The sequence below is a fragment of the Ictalurus furcatus genome, chromosome 4 (genome assembly GCF_023375685.1).
Source record: "Ictalurus furcatus strain D&B chromosome 4, Billie_1.0, whole genome shotgun sequence".
Lineage (NCBI taxonomy): Eukaryota > Metazoa > Chordata > Actinopteri > Siluriformes > Ictaluridae > Ictalurus > Ictalurus furcatus.
The window spans coordinates 36431162-36448661 of record NC_071258.1 but is presented as its reverse complement, the minus strand read 5'-3'; the positions used below and the strand labels follow the sequence as shown (position 1 = coordinate 36448661).

General features: G+C 42.5%; 3 protein-coding genes across 4 annotated transcripts in view; 2 read left to right on the top strand and 1 right to left on the bottom strand.

Moving 5' to 3' along the window:
• Positions 1 to 4605, top strand: part of spata5l1 (spermatogenesis associated 5-like 1) — a 5659-nt gene extending 1054 nt beyond the window's left edge. Inside the window, exons 2-9 of the mRNA XM_053623830.1 lie at positions 1 to 836; positions 1220 to 1405; positions 1557 to 1742; positions 2743 to 2952; positions 3036 to 3263; positions 3406 to 3540; positions 4080 to 4205; positions 4323 to 4605. The exon at positions 1 to 836 is cut by the window's left edge and continues 247 nt beyond it. Of these exons, the coding sequence (XP_053479805.1) occupies positions 1 to 836; positions 1220 to 1405; positions 1557 to 1742; positions 2743 to 2952; positions 3036 to 3263; positions 3406 to 3540; positions 4080 to 4205; positions 4323 to 4472 (2057 nt within the window). The 3' untranslated portion in view covers positions 4473 to 4605. The remainder of the gene's footprint in view (positions 837 to 1219; positions 1406 to 1556; positions 1743 to 2742; positions 2953 to 3035; positions 3264 to 3405; positions 3541 to 4079; positions 4206 to 4322) is intronic.
• A 2973-nt stretch (positions 4606 to 7578) lies between these two features.
• On the top strand, positions 7579 to 9834 carry c4h15orf48 (chromosome 4 C15orf48 homolog). Its single transcript, XM_053623835.1, has 5 exons — positions 7579 to 7674; positions 7798 to 7845; positions 8997 to 9085; positions 9195 to 9255; positions 9530 to 9834. Exons 2-5 carry the CDS (start codon positions 7801 to 7803, stop codon positions 9596 to 9598), a joined length of 264 nt encoding a protein of 87 aa, XP_053479810.1. The 5' UTR covers positions 7579 to 7674; positions 7798 to 7800; the 3' UTR covers positions 9599 to 9834.
• Positions 9835 to 16714: 6880 nt separating this feature from the next.
• slc30a4 (solute carrier family 30 member 4) overlaps positions 16715 to 17500 on the bottom strand; it is a 7789-nt gene continuing 7003 nt past the window's right edge. For both annotated transcript variants that reach the window (XM_053623833.1, XM_053623831.1), the window contains one exon: positions 16715 to 17114. In XM_053623833.1, the coding sequence (XP_053479808.1) occupies positions 16960 to 17114 (155 nt within the window). In that variant the 3' untranslated portion in view covers positions 16715 to 16959. The remainder of the gene's footprint in view (positions 17115 to 17500) is intronic.

Genomic DNA, 17500 nt, shown 5'->3' with positions numbered 1-17500 from the left:
GTGGACTCCGGCTCGGGGCGGAGCGGCTCACGGCTCTGAGATGTCCACGTGTGAAGCGTCTGCGTGTGACTGCGCTGGTGCAGGGTGGAGAGTATAGACGCAGGACGTCTGCGCAGGCGGTCGGGGCGCTGGCTGCAGAGCTGCTCACCGGGCTGTACGTCCACGAGAAGCACCTGGTGAACATCTCGCATGCAGGAACACCCATTCACTTCCTGCAGGTGGACAGCGTGAACTCGGGTTCTCATAAAGCGGGACGCGTGACGTCTGAGACTCGCCTGGATGTGGTGTCGGTTCGGACGGTGGATATGCACCGGCGCTGGGCGCGTGAGGGTTCTGCTGTGCCTTTGGGAGGACTGGAGGAGGTTCGAGCCTCGCTGAAGGAGATGCTGACGCTCCCGCTGCGTTATCCAATCAGCACGCAGCGTGTGGGTGTAGCGGTGGGGCGTGGCGCATTGCTGGTGGGACCTCCGGGCGTGGGGAAGACGCAGCTGGTACGCAGCGTGGCGCGGGACGTGCAGGCAGCACTGGTGACGGTGAGCGGGCCGGTGGTGGTGGGGTCGCGCCCCGGAGAGAGCGAGGAGAACCTGCGTGCTGCGTTTACTCGAGCCTCAGAAGCAGCCCGAGAGGAACCGTGTGTGCTCTTCATCGATGAGATCGACGCGCTGTGTCCGAAACGGAGCTCCAGCACCGGAACCCCGGAGAACCGTCTCGTCGCTCAGCTCCTCACCCTCATGGACGGAATCGGCAGCGATGAAGGGTTCGTCATCATCGGAGCCACCAACCGGCCAGACGCCCTCGACCCGGCGCTCAGGAGACCCGGTCGCTTCGACAGAGAGGTACAGAACCGACAGAACCCGAAACCCGACAGAACCCGAATCGCTTACACCGCATTTAACTTTCCAACATTACTCCACATCTATGTTTCTATCAGGAACAAATACTCATGACATTCTCATCTGATGGAGGGAAGTAAAGAAAAAGGATGGCAGGAAAGAAAGAGAGAAAGGGATGAAAAACATAAAGGTAATAAAGCTGGAAGAAAGAAAGAGAGATAAAGAATGTTCTCCTCAAAATGTGGAGGAAGAAAAAAACCAAAAAGAGAAAAGGAAAGGAGAGAAAGATAGAGAGAGAAAAGTGGAAAGAGGAATAAAATGGAGAATAGAGTCTGTAATAAAGAAAGACTGTGTGGTTATAGTGTGTGTGTGTGTGTGTGTTACAGATAGTTGTAGGTGTTCCCACTCTGCAGCAGCGGTACCGGGTTCTGCAGTGTGTGTGTCGCAGTGTTCCGCTCTCCGCGTCTGTAGATCTGAACTCCATCGCCGAGATGACGAGCGGATACGTGGGGGCGGATCTGAGCGCGCTCAGTAGAGAGGCAGCGCTGCAGGCTATACTACGCTCTACACAGGTAGCATACAACACACAACATACACACACACACACACACACAAACACGGAGTACACACACAACACAGAGCACACACACACACACAAACACACACAGATCTGAGAACACTGTACAGCTCTCAGTTATAGTTTGGACTCTGGTGTTCTTTCAGGGCGGAGCTGGAAATTCCGGCCAATCAGGGGGCGAGGATGGTAAAGTGAGAATGGAGCATTTTGTGAAAGCGTTGCGATTGGTCCCTCCCTCCTGCCTGAGGAGCAGTGTGGGCGTGGCTGAGTTTACACCTGTGAGCTGGGAGCGAATCGGAGGACTGGAGGAAGTAAAGCTCAAACTCAGACAGGTGAGAGAAAACACACACATCTCTCATACACACACACACACACACACACATACACTCTCATTCATATACATACACACACACACACACATACACTCTCATTCATATACATACACACACACACACACACATACACTCTCATTCATATACATACACACACACATACACTCTCATTCATATACATACACACACACACACACATACACTCTCATTCATATACATACACACACACACACACATACACTCTCATTCATATACATACACACACACACACACACATACACTCTCATTCATATACATACACACACACATACACTCTCATTCATATACATACACACACACACACACACACTCGTATACACACATGTACACATACACACACACACATCTCTCATACACACACATACACTCTCATTCATATACATACACACACGTACACTCTCATTCATATACATACACACACACACACTCGTATACACACATGTACACATACACACACACATCTCTCATACACACACACTCGTATACACACACACATACACACATACACTCTCACTCATATACATACACACACACTCACACACACATCTCTCATACACACACACACTCGTATACACACATGTACACATACATACACACACATCTCTCATACACACACACTCGTATACACACACACATACACTCTCACTCATATACATACACACACACTCACACACACATCTCTCATACACACACACACTCGTATACACACATGTACACATACATACACACACATCTCTCATACACACGCTCATATACACACATGCACACACACGTGTACACATGCACACATACACACACACACACACACACATATACACACACACACTCATATGTCAGTCTTCCTGTTTTTTTGTCTTTTTCTCATCTTTTACTTCTGTGTACTTTTTTTTACTTACCTTTCCCTTTTTTATTTCTTTTTCATAAATGTTAATTGTGTGTGTGTGTGTGTGTGTGTGTGTAGAGTGTGGAGTGGCCGATGAAGTTCCCCGAGGCGTTTGTGCGTATGGGTGTGTGTCGTGCGCGGGGTGTGTTACTGTACGGGCCGCCGGGCTGCGCTAAGACCACGCTGGTGAAAGCAGCAGCATCTTCATCACACTGCAGCTTCCTCACACTGAGCGGGGCGGAGCTTTACTCTCCCTACGTAGGGGACTCGGAGAGGACACTCGCTCAGGTACACACACACATACACACACGCGCACACACCCGCACACACACACAGCTTCTCTGAATAAATTCATCACTCTCGTCCCTCAGCTGTTCCGTCAGGCGCGAGCGTGTTCTCCCTCCATTGTGTTTCTGGATGAGATTGACAGCATGGTGGGTTGTCGTGACGATGGAGGCGGTTCCCGTGGTAGCAGTGTACAGGCTCAGGTGTTGTCTGTCCTGCTGAATGAGTTAGACGGTGTGGGCTTTAAAACCGCTGAGAGACGAGGGACAGGACCAAGTAAGAGGGACAAAGAGAGAGCACACAGAGACCAACGGGTCAGTAACCATAGCAACAACATAATAACAATAATAATAATAATAATAATAATAATAATAAACTAAACTGGATTATAGGTTTTAATTGCTATACTGTACGTGTGTGTGTGTGTGTGTGTGTGTGTATGTGTGTGTGTTACAGATGCAGCTACAGGAAGCATGTAATCAGGATGTGATGATTGTTGCTGCCACTAACAGGCCGGACATGTTGGACAGTGCTCTGCTCCGCCCTGGACGATTCGACCACATCATATACGTCCCCCCACCTGACCTACAGGTAACCTATTAGCCCCACCCACAAACACCTGACCTAGAGGGAACCTATTAGCCCCACCCATAAACACCTACAGGGAACCTCTTAGCTCCACCCACAAACACCTGACCCTACAGATAAACATTTAGCTTAACATAACTAACCCCTAAAACACCAACCCCACACCTTACCCCCGACTCTGCGCACTTTGCTTCTCTAGAGCTCCATTAATAAATCGTGTACAGTAGCACTACTTGTATTGTTCTCCACTTGATATATCGCTTTGCTTGTATTTCCTCATTTGTAAGTCGCTTTGGATAAAATCATCTGCTAATTGAATAAATGTAAATGTAGCTCCTCCCACCTTTACCCTGCCTGACGCTACAGATAACATTTAGCTCCTCCACAAATACTTTACCTGAACTATAGGAATATTTCTGTATCCTCCAACAAACACCTGACTTAAAGGTACTGAAGCACTTCTACCCAATCCTACCTGACCTATACGTACACTCCACCCTCCCAGAAATAAAATGTGTGTGTGTGTGTGTGTGTGTTTTCAGGCTCGTCTGGCCATCCTGCAGCTCCACACAGAGAAAATGCCGCTGAACTCGGATGTGTGTTTTGAGGATCTGGCAACCCAGACAAACCTGTTCTCCGGAGCCGACCTGGAAAACCTCTGCAAGGAGGTTACAACCTGTTTATTATTATTATTATTATTATTACACTCTAGCTAGTGGAGAACGTAGTGTTGAATTAGCTGATTTGACGTGTGTGTGTGTGTGTGTGTGTGTGTGTGTGTGTAGGCGGCTCTGTTAGCTCTTCATGAAGAAGGTATGAGTGTATCAGCAGTGCAGCAGAAACACTTCCAGAAGGTTCTACAGAATTTCCAACCATCTATCAGCTCACAGCAGCTCCTGCAGTACCAACAGCTCTTCAAACACAGCTACCGTTAGCATGCTAAAGTTAGCATGCCGCGGTTAGCGTGCTGTGGTTAAACAGTGTGTTTTTTGGTATGCTAACACTGAGAACATTGTTTAGTGTTTTGTGAGAGGCGTTTAAACTCCTGATTAAAAACTTTTCACTGAATCTAAGGTGTTTTTACTGTAAGTCCAGAATGTCAGGAAATGTGATACACAATGCATATTCACTTCAGTGTGTGTTTGTGTGTGTGTAGTCTATAAATATGTCCTTTGTGTCGTCTGTCTGCTGAAGCCATGACATTTTTAACTCCACAGTCACTCAGCACTTCAGCAGCCTCCCTGAACAAAAGCTCCTCTACTATACTTAGGGTCAAACCTGCTGTTCCTGACTCCTCCCACTGGGCGGTACTTAGTGTAAATGGGGATTAACCAGGAATTCAAGCCCCAGGCTAACCGCTGTAACGGTCAGGGCCAAATTCCTAATCTCCTCCATATAGTCTCTTGCTTTTATTCTCCCTCAACTCTTTATCTTACCCATGAATAAATCTGTCTTTGGGAATGGGACTGTATATAAAAATATATAAACATTATTATTATTGTTGTTATTATTTACATAGTATTACTTTATTTAGTCAGTTGAAATCAGTTAGAAAACATCAGGTTTAGTTTCTTCTACTTAAAAGTTCCACTGTGCGTTTGCTAAAAGGTTTAGGTTCTTAAAGGTTCTTGAGATTAAATTTACTGGGCAGTCATGGGTTAAAGCTCTTGGGCTAAATGTTCTGTTGCTAAAAGTTTTGGAGAAATCTGGGCTGACAGGTTTCATAGCTTAAAATTCATGTGGTTAAAAGTTCCAATGCTTAAAATCTTTAGTTCTAAAAAGTTCCAGTTTTAAAGAGTACCAAAACAAAGAAGTTCTAGTGCTAAAAAGGTCCAGTGCTAAAAGTTCCACTGCTAAAATTTCCAGTGCTGAAAAGTTCCTGTTCTAAAAATTCTAGTGCTCAATGTTCCATTGCTTAATTAATAGATCTTGTATGGTAGCACTACTTGTATTGTTCTCTGCTTGATATATTGCTTTGCTTGTATTTTCTCATTTGTAAGTCGCTTTGGATAAAAGCATCTGCTAAATGAATAAATGTAAATGTAAAAGCTTAAATATTCCATTGCTTAAAAGTTCCAGTTCTAAATGTCCCAGTGTTGAAAAGTTCCAGTTTTAAAAGTACCACCACAAAAAAGTTCTAGTGCTAAAAGTTCCATTGCTTAAATGTTCCAGTGCTAAAAGTTCCGCTGCTAAAATTTCCAGTGCTAAAAAGTTCCTGTTCTAAAAGTTCTAGTGCTAAAAGTTCCTTTCCTTAAATATTCCAGTGCTAAAAATTCTAGTGCTAAGACGTTGTGTTTTTAAAAGTAAAAGTTTTAAAGGGTTCCACTGCTAAAAAGTTTTTTATTTGTAAAAGTTCCAGTTCTAAAATTTCCAGAGCTGAAAAGTTCCAGTTGTAAAAGTTCCTGGGCCGGAGTACCTGAACTAAACATCGTCTTGGTCTTGAACATTCCGGAGCCTAAAGTTCCTGGGTCTTTCTAATCTCATTAGTTTTTATAATAGTTGGTAGAAGGTCTGTGCTAACATTTTAACTTTTAACAAGAATTTTTTTTTTTTTTACATTTTTAATCATATTTTTACATGAATATAGATAACAATATTTAAAAAAATAATTTCAAAGCATATTTTGTTTTTTTATTTTTTGTCTTATTTTTGTTGGCTATAATTGTATATGTTTTATTTTATAGACTGAGCTTGAACGTGATTACAGACTCTCTGTTATGCTGAAACTTTAGAAATAAGTGTTAAAGGTAAAAATTACAGTGTGTTGTGATAGCTGCTGGACCAGGGGAAGAGCATGGAGGAGTGGAGATGAGGACAAACCCAGTGTATGATGTAACAGTACAGTCTCCTGCTTAATTAATTCCTTGTGACTTCTGGCTGACACACACACACACACTAGGGATGTCACGAGAACCGATACTTCGGTACCAAGTCGGTACCAACATTCTTAAAACATGACGGTACTTGTTTTTCTGCAGTAGTGTTGGTACGAAAGTACCGGGGTTGCGATTCTTCCGGACCTGAAGGGGGCAGCAAATACGTGCAAGTGTTTTAGTCGGTCCACAAGTGGTGAAGAAGAGGAACGCCTACAAGCACACGGGAAAAACTACAGAAGTTTAGCTTAGCTTAACAAGTTTAGCTCCGCCCCGACTCGTTGAGAGGAAAAGAGAGGAAAGCTCGTATCGGTTTTTCCGGTGTGTAACCGATGCTAGCGTTCATTTCAGACACAGCGAGGAAACACCTGGAATTTGGTGAAGCAGCTGAAAGACGGTCCTATATTATGTTTGTTTGAGGCAGCTGCATCGTGGCGTGAAACCAGCGAACGTTACGCTCCATGTAATGTTAGCGATAGCCAGTTATTGTTAACGACGCTAACACACTGCAGTGTTATAAACTACCTCCTAATCTTCCTCCATGCATCTCCATTCAGCCCGGGTCCTGTCAGATACATGTAGCCTCATGTCACTCATAATTATTCACATGTTCATGCTTTAATAAATCTCTCTGTCCTGACACCATGTCAGTGAATTTAAACTAATGCTTGCATTCAGAGTATAAGGTGTGTGTGTGTGTGCGCACGTGCGTGTGTGCATGTGTGTGCGCGCGCGTGTGTGTGTGCGCGTTTAGGAGTGCACCTCCACTCATTGTCAGACAGTGGTTGATAACTAGAATACCCCCCCCCCCTCTTTGCCAGTATCAGCCAGAGGAGGATGTCCTCAGGAGAGTTTTTTATTTTATTTTTATACCACAGCGTGGTATTGACTTTGATTTCGAGTATCATGTACTTTTGGTGGTATCGGTACCGACTACTAGATGTTTGGTATCATGACATCCCTAACACACACACACATTTGTGCAGAACCTGCTTATGAAGCAATGAATCCGGCCTCATGGGGTTCGTCACTAAGAAGATCACCTTAGCGAAGCTGTTGTAGTCCTGTGGCCAGCAGGGGGCGCCACAGACAGTATGGAGGCTGGTGGTTGCTATGGTGACAGAGTTTCCTGATAGACAGGGTGTGCGTGTGCGTGTGTGTGTACGTGCCATCATCCTCGTCTCAACTGCAATTTAAGGCTGAACTACTGAGACGCTGGTGCAGAAACTCACTTTCTCTCAGCGTGACCTCCACTCGGGCTCAGGTGAGTCTGCTCGAGCCATTACACTATATCACATCTTCATCATCTTCATCATCATCTTCATCTTCTTCTTCTTCATCATCTTCATCTTCTTCATCACTGTAATAAGTTTTTTGATTTTTGTAGAAAATGGTGACTGGAGGATTTGTGCAGATGCTCAGGAAGAGAAAGGAGGTCAGTTTTTACATTTTGTTTGTGTGTGTGTGTGTGTGTGTGTGTGTGTGTGTGTGTTTAAAATCAGATTAGATTGGAATTTATTGTTGAAACTCGACCGTTGTTGGGAAGTAAACTTGTTGTAGCATGATGAAGCAGAAATATGAGCCTCTAAGGTGAGACAATACACATGAGCAGGGACAACAAATTTCATTTATTTATGCAAATGAGGCTTCATCTGATTAAATATGCGTATAATTTCTAAAAAAAAAAATAATAATAATAATTTTAAAAAAAACTTTTTTTATGATGTCATAGTTAAAATGTTTCAGAAAAGTTTTAGAAAGTGCGGTGGATAAGATCTGTGAATAAACATTTTACTGTGAGGTTTAATATGTTAATGAAACCGTTTAATGAATAATTAAATGCAGTTTATACACAAATCTGACGGACTGATTAAACGTATCGTTCCTACCTGTAGGGTCTCGCATTCATTTACACTTAAACAATAAACTCCGCAAAGGAGAAATAAAACGAAGAAAAGGAAAAGGAGATAATTAAAAAAAGAATACAGATTAGTGAATAATACAGATTAGTAGGCCGTGTGATAGAAAGTATTGGCACTCCTCTGCCAACCCTGATATAGTCAGTAGATATTTACGTTTACGAAGTTTCTGACGGTTACAACTTTTGAAATGTTTGCCTCGTTTCCGATATTTCTGACGTTTTTGATGTTTACGCTGTTTTTAAACATTTGTGACGTTTCTGAAGTTTTTGCGAGGTTTCAGATGTTTGCAACGTTTTTGACATTTATGATGTTAGCGATGTTTCTAATGTTTGTGGCGTTTTTAACATTTGCGACGTTTCTGACGTTTTTGCGACATTTGTGACGTTTGTAGCCTTTTGTAACATTTGTTACATTTTTGCGACATTTCTGATGTTTTTGTGACATTACTGATATTTGTAGCATTTTTCGACATTTTAGCAACATTTTTGCGACATTTTTGACGTTTGTAGCATTTTTAACGTTTCTGACATTTTTGTGACGTTTCTGACGTTTGTAGCATTTTAAACGTTTGTGATGTTTCTGATGCTTGCAACAGATGTTTGATGTTTTTACGACATTTCTGCTGTTTGTTAAGTTTCTAATGTTTGTGACTTTTCATTCGCAGCTCATCCCTCTGATTGGCTTCATGGCGTTTGCGGCGACTGGAGCCACGTCGGCCTGCATCTACTTCCTGTTCACCAAAACAGATGTTATGTAAGAGTTTCTGATGTGTGTGTGTGTGTGTGTGTGTGTGTGTGTGTGTGTGTTTACTCATCGATAATAAAAGCATTGTAATAAAATGTTGAATATATTTATTCTATAGACTGAATAAAAACGCAAACCCTGAGCCCTGGGAGAGACTCGACCCGTCTAAACCACAAAAGGTTCCAGACTAATCTTCCTGTTTTTATTATTATTTCTTTCTTTCTTTCATAAGTGAATCTCATTTCTGCATTTCTTTTTGATTTTTTATATTTGTTTATATAAAATTCATTTCAGAATGGTATTTTATCGTGGTTTTTTCATATATAAATTCTTTTAATATTTCTGACAGTTTTCCTGTGATGTTAGTGGCTGTGATTGTGTATACTTTATTATGATATTTTAGTTTGTGTTATTTTATATTAATGTGTGTGTGTGTGTGTGTGTGTTGTACAGCTCATCACCATCAAGCAGCAGTGGAAGCCGGTGGAGGAACTGGAGATTGTGAAGAAACTGACCAAGTAACATGATCATCTCGTAATAACGCGTAAACTGTGTGTGTATATAAGACTATACGTGCGTGCGTATACCTACTGATGATGTATATATTTATTTTGCATGTATATGAGATCTTTATTGCAGCACTGAACCCTGACCCTGCTGAATGTGGTGATGATGATTAATGTGATGATGAAACAGCGGCTGTAACTCTGCTCTGTGACAGACAAGGAGAAATGTGAATAAACTGAAACTGAATTAAAGTGAGTGTGTACTTCCTGAAACAGACTCGTCATGAGCTGGAGAAAGGTTTGAAGTTTAAAGTTTATAGATTTGTTTGAGTTACCGAGCGACTGCTACAATTGATGTGATTAAGTCTGAGATGTCAGTCATGTTCGTTACCTGTTCAGTGATTGGCTGTTGGTTACGAGGTTCCGCCCCTTTCAGAGATCTCCCAGTCATCGTATAGTCTGGGGCGGGACTAGCGAAGAGCACGCTGTCCAGTAAACGTTCAGATTATTTAGATGTGACATTCGTGATGTTATTGACATGAGGAACTCTGAGACATCAGTCACATGATTAAAAACACATACAGGAAGTGTGAAATTCAGGCCCACTCTACTGGAGCGCTCCCACTTCCTGTATAATTAACAGCACTTCTGTTAATACACACACACGCGCACACACACACGCACACCATGTTCCACCCTGAGGGTTCAGCGCCTGTTTGTTTTTCATATCAATAATAGATTAATGTTTCTGGGCCACACCCTTCACCATGCTTAATAACAGTGTTAGTTTCTCATTCCATCCTCTGTTTGTGTGTGTGTGTGTGTGTGTGTGTGTGTGTGTGTGTGTGCCGAGCAAAACAGTACATAACCAAGCATTATGTGTATCATGATCAGACACTGAGAAACTCCTCCCACTCCGCTGACTCATCAAGAGTGTACACACATGAACGAGGAAGTAGGGTTTATTGCTCTGTCACACACACACACACACACACACATATACACACACACACACATATACACATACACACACACACACATACATACATACATAAACATACATACACACATACATATACACACACACACACACATATACACATACATAAACATACACACACTCACACACATATACATACACACACACACACACATACATACACACATACATATACACATATACACACATACACACACTCACACGCATACATATACATACACACACCCACACACACATACACACACACACACACACATAGACACATGCACATTTGTTTTTTTTTATATATCATGCTCTGAGTTATATAGCTTTACCTCCATAAGTATTGGCACCTTTAATATCGAATAAGCACAAAAAAAAATCCACTGTGATATTTTGAACATATGGAAACTGTGTATAGTTGTATTTGAACTAGAAATGGCACCTGTCTGATTCCCAGCATCGCTATCCGGCCGATTCCAGCCAAAAATGGTGGATCAGATATTTCAGAGAAACCATATCAGATATCGGATCCTGTCACAAATGGAAAAGATTGGAACTGGACAGAAAAGTTAACACACAACACAACTGTAAGAGTGTGAACAGTAGCAAAGCGAGTGTGTGTGGTGAGTAAAGTCTTATAAGCACAACTACCAGCATATACCAGTGTACTGTGGTGTACCTGTAGGACAGGTAATACTGGTGTAGGTGGACGGTGAATCAATGACTACGGTATAGTAAAGAAAACCACAAGATACGGAGATGGAGTGATTAAAGTGGCTAGAGCGTGATGGAGGTAGGACTTGGTGTGGACACTTCAGTATCTTCTGCAGAAGGTTATGAGAGGGATGGGAGGGGTCAACCACTATTTTGGTGGCTTTACTGATACAGTGTTTGTGATACGATGATGTTCTCTGCTGCAGGATCTCGCAGTCTGATCAGACAGTGACGCTGGTTGTAAACTTGATGTGTTTGAAATTTGATGTTAGTCTGATTAAAGTCCCCAGGAGCCATCTGGTTGTGCAGTCTGTCATTTACTCACCGACTCGTACTGTATATTTACCCTAGCGCTTCCTTTGTATTAGCGTCCAGAGGGATGTCCACAGGAACAATGAGTACAGATGTGAACTCCTGATGCAAATAAAACAGCATTTTACCAGCGTGTGGTTACTCAATGCTAATGCAGCGTTCATACTGTACAGTACACCATTCTTTGTTTATGTAGATACATAAACCTCCACGGTGAGTCTTACCAGAAAAAGCAGTATCTCTGTCGGCAATGTGGTTCATCAGTCCATCCAGCTGAGTCAGGAATGTTGTTATGGAGCCACGTTTCTGTGAAAATAAAGATGCAGCAGTCCATTTGGTTTTCGACTGAGGAGGAGTTGGTGAGTAAAATGGTGGGAATGGTTTCTGGGGGTTCAGCCTTTAGCCTGGCTTAGATACCGCTTTTGTTTCCACTCGCATCACTCACGGGGTCTTCAGGTGATGTCGAGGTCCTAGGGCCTGCACTCTGCACTCTGTTCCATATTACGACTAACTCCATTTAACAGTTTCTATATTCTTATAAAGAGTATCTTAGAGAGTCTTTCAGAAGTAAAGATGGGCAGAGGTTCACCAATCTGCGAAAAACTGCGTCTACAATTTGTGGAACAATTTCAGAATAATGTTCCTCAACGTAAAATTGTGTAGACTATGACTATCTCATCATCTACAGGACATAACATCATCAAAAGATTCAGAGAATCTGGAGAAATCTCTGTGCACGAGGGACAAGGGTGAAAATCAATATTGCATACCCGTGATCTTCAGGCCCTCAGACGGCACTGCATTAAAAACAGGCCTGATTCTGTAATGGAAATCACTGCATGGGCTCAGAAACACCTCCAGAACTCACTGTCTGTGAACACAGTTCACCGTGCCATCCGCAAACGCTGGTTACAGCTCTATCATGCAAAGAAGAAGCCATATGTGAACATGGTACAGAAACGCCGCCGTCTTCCCTGGCCCAAAGCTCATTTAAAATGGACTGAGGCAGAGTGGAAAACTGTTCTGTGGTCAGACGAAATGAAATTTGAAATTCTTTTTGGAAACCATGGACACTTTTCCAGCCTTTTTTTTGCCCCTGTCCCAAATTTTTTGGAATTGGGGTTGAATCTGTTTATCTGTCACAAGTGTGATAAGTTGTATTTGTACAAAGTGTAGAGAGAAAATCCTGTAAGTGTAATAATCTGTGTTTATGAGAACGATGTTAGAGGGGAGATGAGATGAGATTTTTTTTGCATTAGTTTGAGTGGAAAATTTCAGTTGTTTAATTTTATAACCGTCACCAAGCCCAAAGCCTCCAAGCAACCGGTTCAACAAGCTGCTGGAAACCAAGCCGTGTGTTTGTATTTCTATGAGCAGTGAGGGAAAAAAATGCAATAAAATCTTGTTTACAAACAAAATGCTTACGTGCGGTTTAAATAAATTCTGATTCTGAAAATATCTACAATTCAACAGAATCTAAAAGTCATGTGACGCTGCAAGGGTGAAAAATGAACCTCCGTCTATCTATCCATCCATTTCAACTGCTTACAAGCACATTGTTTCTTTCAGGAAGTGTGCTAGTGTAGAGTAGTGTGTGTGTGTGTGTGTGTAGTGGGTGTGGTGATTCTTTATTCTTCCACAGTGAGGATGTTTCAAGGTCAAAATTCTCTGTATATACAAGCAGGCATGAGTTAACCTATAACTCCACTATGTGTGTGTGTGTGTGTGTGTGTGTGTGTGTGTGTGCGCGTGTACGTGACTGAAACACATGTCCTGTCACTGTCATATGACGAGGAAGTGGTATTTGTGTGTGTGTGTGTGTGTGTGAGAGCTGATGTACGTGTAAGTCAGGACTGATTTATCCTCCTGCGCTGTAACCCCTCACACGTGGAGTAGTGGGCGTGTCCACTAGGCAGAAGTTCATTTTTAATAACAAACTTAAATACATAATGTTTATGTTCAGTACCACAACACTGTAACTAACACTGTTTATGTACAGTTATATTTATATATGTAGTTACTGTACATTATATATAAATATATATTATATTACTGCCTGCTTCTTTATCTCGATTTATCCCTGTCTGTCTCACCTTCCTTCTGTCTGTCTCTCTCTTTGTCCATCCCTCTCTCTGTCTTTCTATTTCTGTCTCTCTCTCTAAAACCCTGGAGGGGTGCAGTGTTTCCGGACGCAGTGTTTTGGGACACGCCTCCCAGCTCGACCGATCAGCTCTCATCGTCAATAAACACATCAGCAACATGCTGTTAGGGTATTGGAGGGTGTGGCATTACTCCATCGCTTACCCATAATCCCTAGAATGTGTTTGTGTGTGTGTGTGTGTGTCAGAGAGAGAGGGTGATATTAAGGAATTGGGTTGGCAGGAGGACGTGGTGCATGACCTAATTTGCATATTCAAATTATACACTTTGGGTCTGCTATTGTGTTAAAACAGAAACAAAACACACTCTGGTTTATTCTACAGGATGTCTGTAAATGGTGTTGAGTCATAACAGGGAGTGTGTGTGAGCGCCCGTGTGTGTGTGAGTGAGTGAGTGAGTGCGGAGTTTCCCCGTGATGTGTGGAATCACGCAGCTTCCTGTTCTCATAACAATCACGTCTCTATCTGATCTAAATCTCCATTTGTCCATTTCCTTCCCCGGAGCTCACTCTGTCCCTCTGTTTGAGGATTACTCGGTGTCATTCATGCTAGCCTGGTTAGCAGCGAAAACAACCTTGTGGCCGCTAGCTAGCATGATGTTAACTAGCTGTATTAAATTACATAATTTTTTTAAACTAATTTTATGGCTAAGCTGATCCCACGGTTAAAGGAAAGGTTAGAGATGATGTCACAGGATCGGGTTTTTTGATTGGTTGAGCAATTGTAATGTAAGACAGCTAGCAGGGAGGAGTTAGCATCATGCTAGCTAGCAACCACAAGGTTGTATTCAGTTAGCATGCTTTACACCATGTAACTCCAGCCCCACCCACTTACTGACTCACAGATAATTGACAGGACGAAAACAGCTACACATAGTGCTTTGGACTTTGGAACGTGCCAATATACATCTATACGCGCGCGCGCACGCACACACACACACACACACACACACACACACACACACATGCACGCGCACCTTTATTTTTATGGCAGTTATCATCAGCTCTTTGGAAACGAGATAAGAGCTGTTGTTCTGTTTACACAGCTCCTCTGTAGCTGTTGATCCCAGTTAACAACCAACATCCTGAGGTCTGCAAGCTCCTCCCCCTGCCTCCCTGAGGTCTGCAAGCTCCTCCCCCTGCCTCCCTGAGGTCTGCAAGCTCCTCCCCCTGCCTCCCTGAGGTCTGCAAGCTCCTCCCCCTGCCTCCCTGAGGTCTGCAAGCTCCTCCCCCTGCCTCCCTGAGGTCTGCAAGCTCCTCCCCCTGCCTCCCTGAGGTCTGCAAGCTCCTCCCCCTGCCTCCCTGAGGTCTGCAAGCTCCTCCCCCTTCCTTCCTGGGGTCTGCAAGCTCCTCCCCCTTCCTTCCTGAGGTCTGCAAGCTCCTCCCCCTGCCTCCCTGAGGTCTGCAAGCTCCTCCCCCTGCCTCCCTGAGGTCTGCAAGCTCCTCCCCCTGCCTCCCTGAGGTCTGCAAGCTCTGCCCCTGTCACAGAGAAAGAAGCAGTAATACGTTAACCAGGGTTCATTAAAGTTCAACTCCTGTTTATGCGGAGGCTGTTAGCACCATCTTCTGTTTGCGAGTGTGTGTGAGAGAGAGAGAGAGAGAGAGAGAGAGAGAGAGAGAGAGAAAGAAAGAGAGAGAGAGAGAAAGAAAGAGAGAGAGAGAGAGAGAGAGAGAGAGAGAAAGAAAGAGAGAGAGAGAGAGAGAGAGAAAGAGAGAGAAAGAGAGAGAGAGAGAGAGAGAGTTTCTTTTGCTGGATTTCAAAACAGGTTTATTTAAAGAAGATCTGATCCACTCACACAGAGCGGTGTTTCACTGCTGAACATAAATTATAACAAACAAACAAACAAACAGGAATAACTGCTGTTCTGGAATGTGCAAAACATCAAACAATGAAAAATTCTATATAAAGAAAAATGAAACTAAATTAAAACAAAAATAACAACATAAAGCAAAAATATTTAGAGGCATAGATTGTGTCTTTTGGCACAAAAACAATGTTATTTCTTTCTGAAAACAAATGAAGAAAAATAATGAACAGTAAAAGAATAAAAGCGCTGTAATTATGGGATGTGTACACCACGGTGGTGTACAGGACTGTTTACTGTAAAGGCACACTGCATCCTCAATGCTCTCCACTCCAAAACATCTCATGCTCCAACAAAACCATTCACCAACACAGCGGGTGGAATAAACAATATCAAAAAGAAAGAAATTCAACACGGATTGTGGTGAACATATAAACAGAATAAATGTTAACGTTTAAACAGTGCATCGTCTGAGCTTTCCTCGCTAATGAATTAAAGGTTTAAGAGTAAAGGAAATCTTACTGCACTTTTCATCATTTCAGATTTTCCCCTCGTCCAGTAACGAGTTCAGAGCAGAAATAAAAAATAAATTGTGCCAGGATTAATGTGTTTTTGAGCAGCGCAAATTAATTAGAGCCCAAATCTTGGATCTGAAGCTCAAATGTTTGAGTTAAACAAAAAGATTTTTAAATTAAATTAAATATTTAAAAAATAACCGAGTCCTAGTCAGATTAATGACAAGTTAAGGACATGCACCAGACTTGAGCTGATATGATATACTGCTTAATCCCTAATCCAGGATTTAATACTGACTCAGGATAAACTAATCCAGGATTCATCACTGACTCAGGATAAACTATCCAGGATTAGTCACTGACTCAGGATAAACTAATCCAGGATTAGTCACTGACTCAGGATAAACTAATCCAGGATTCATCACTGACTCAGGATAAACTATCCAGGATTAGTCACTGACTCAGGATAAACTAATCCAGGATTAGTCACTGACTCAGGATAAACTAATCCAGGATTAGTCACTGACTCAGGATAAACTAATCCAGGATTAGTCACTGTAAACTTAAATTAGACTAAACATTAAAACAAATGTGGAGTGTTTTACGAATTGAATGTAAATAAAAACGTCAGTGTTCAGGCTAGCAGTGGAGTTAAGAATTTATTTCTCAGATATTTATTTGCTGGTGTGTGTGTGTGTGTGTGTGTGTGTGTGTGTGTGTGTGTGTGTGTGTGAGAAAAGGGGAAAAAAAGAAAATAATAGTAATGAATGAAAACAGCCTCCTGATCGATTCACTAAAAGTGAAAACACACTGGCTCTGGCTTTGGCGTGTTTCGCTGTTGCATAGCAACCTGTTTAGGAAAGAGATGCCCTGGTGTGTGGGTGTTTGTTTTCAGGCACTGGCTAACACACAGTTGGAGCAGGAGTGTGTGTCTCGGTGTTTGTGGCTCTGCAGCTGCACCGTGCAGTGTGACACGCCGTGTGACATCATCAACAGGTGACGAGCTTTAGACTGCACTTCCTCCCAGTTACCCATGCTGCCTGGTGCTGGAGGGGAAACACACACACACACACACACACACAGTTTAACTTTAAATCCTAGTTTACTTCAGAAAGCCTGAGGAGTTTAGGATTAAATAAGGGGGAGGGGCAGTACACAAGCAGTTTTCACTCTTGTAAATATTTTATTTAAAAACATGATTTTAGACGATTTCATTATTTGTTAAAAGATGTAAGGTCAGAGTGACGTGGCCATTGTGTACAGACTAGCTGCTAGCTTACAATGTTATGACACTGTTGCTTAGCAACAACACACTTATTGTATAACTGTTTCTTTCATAAAAAAAACTGCTTTACTCCTTTATTCCAGAGGGAGGAGGTGAAGTGTGTGTGTGTGTGTGTGTGTGTGTGTGTGTGTGTGTGCGCGCGCGAGT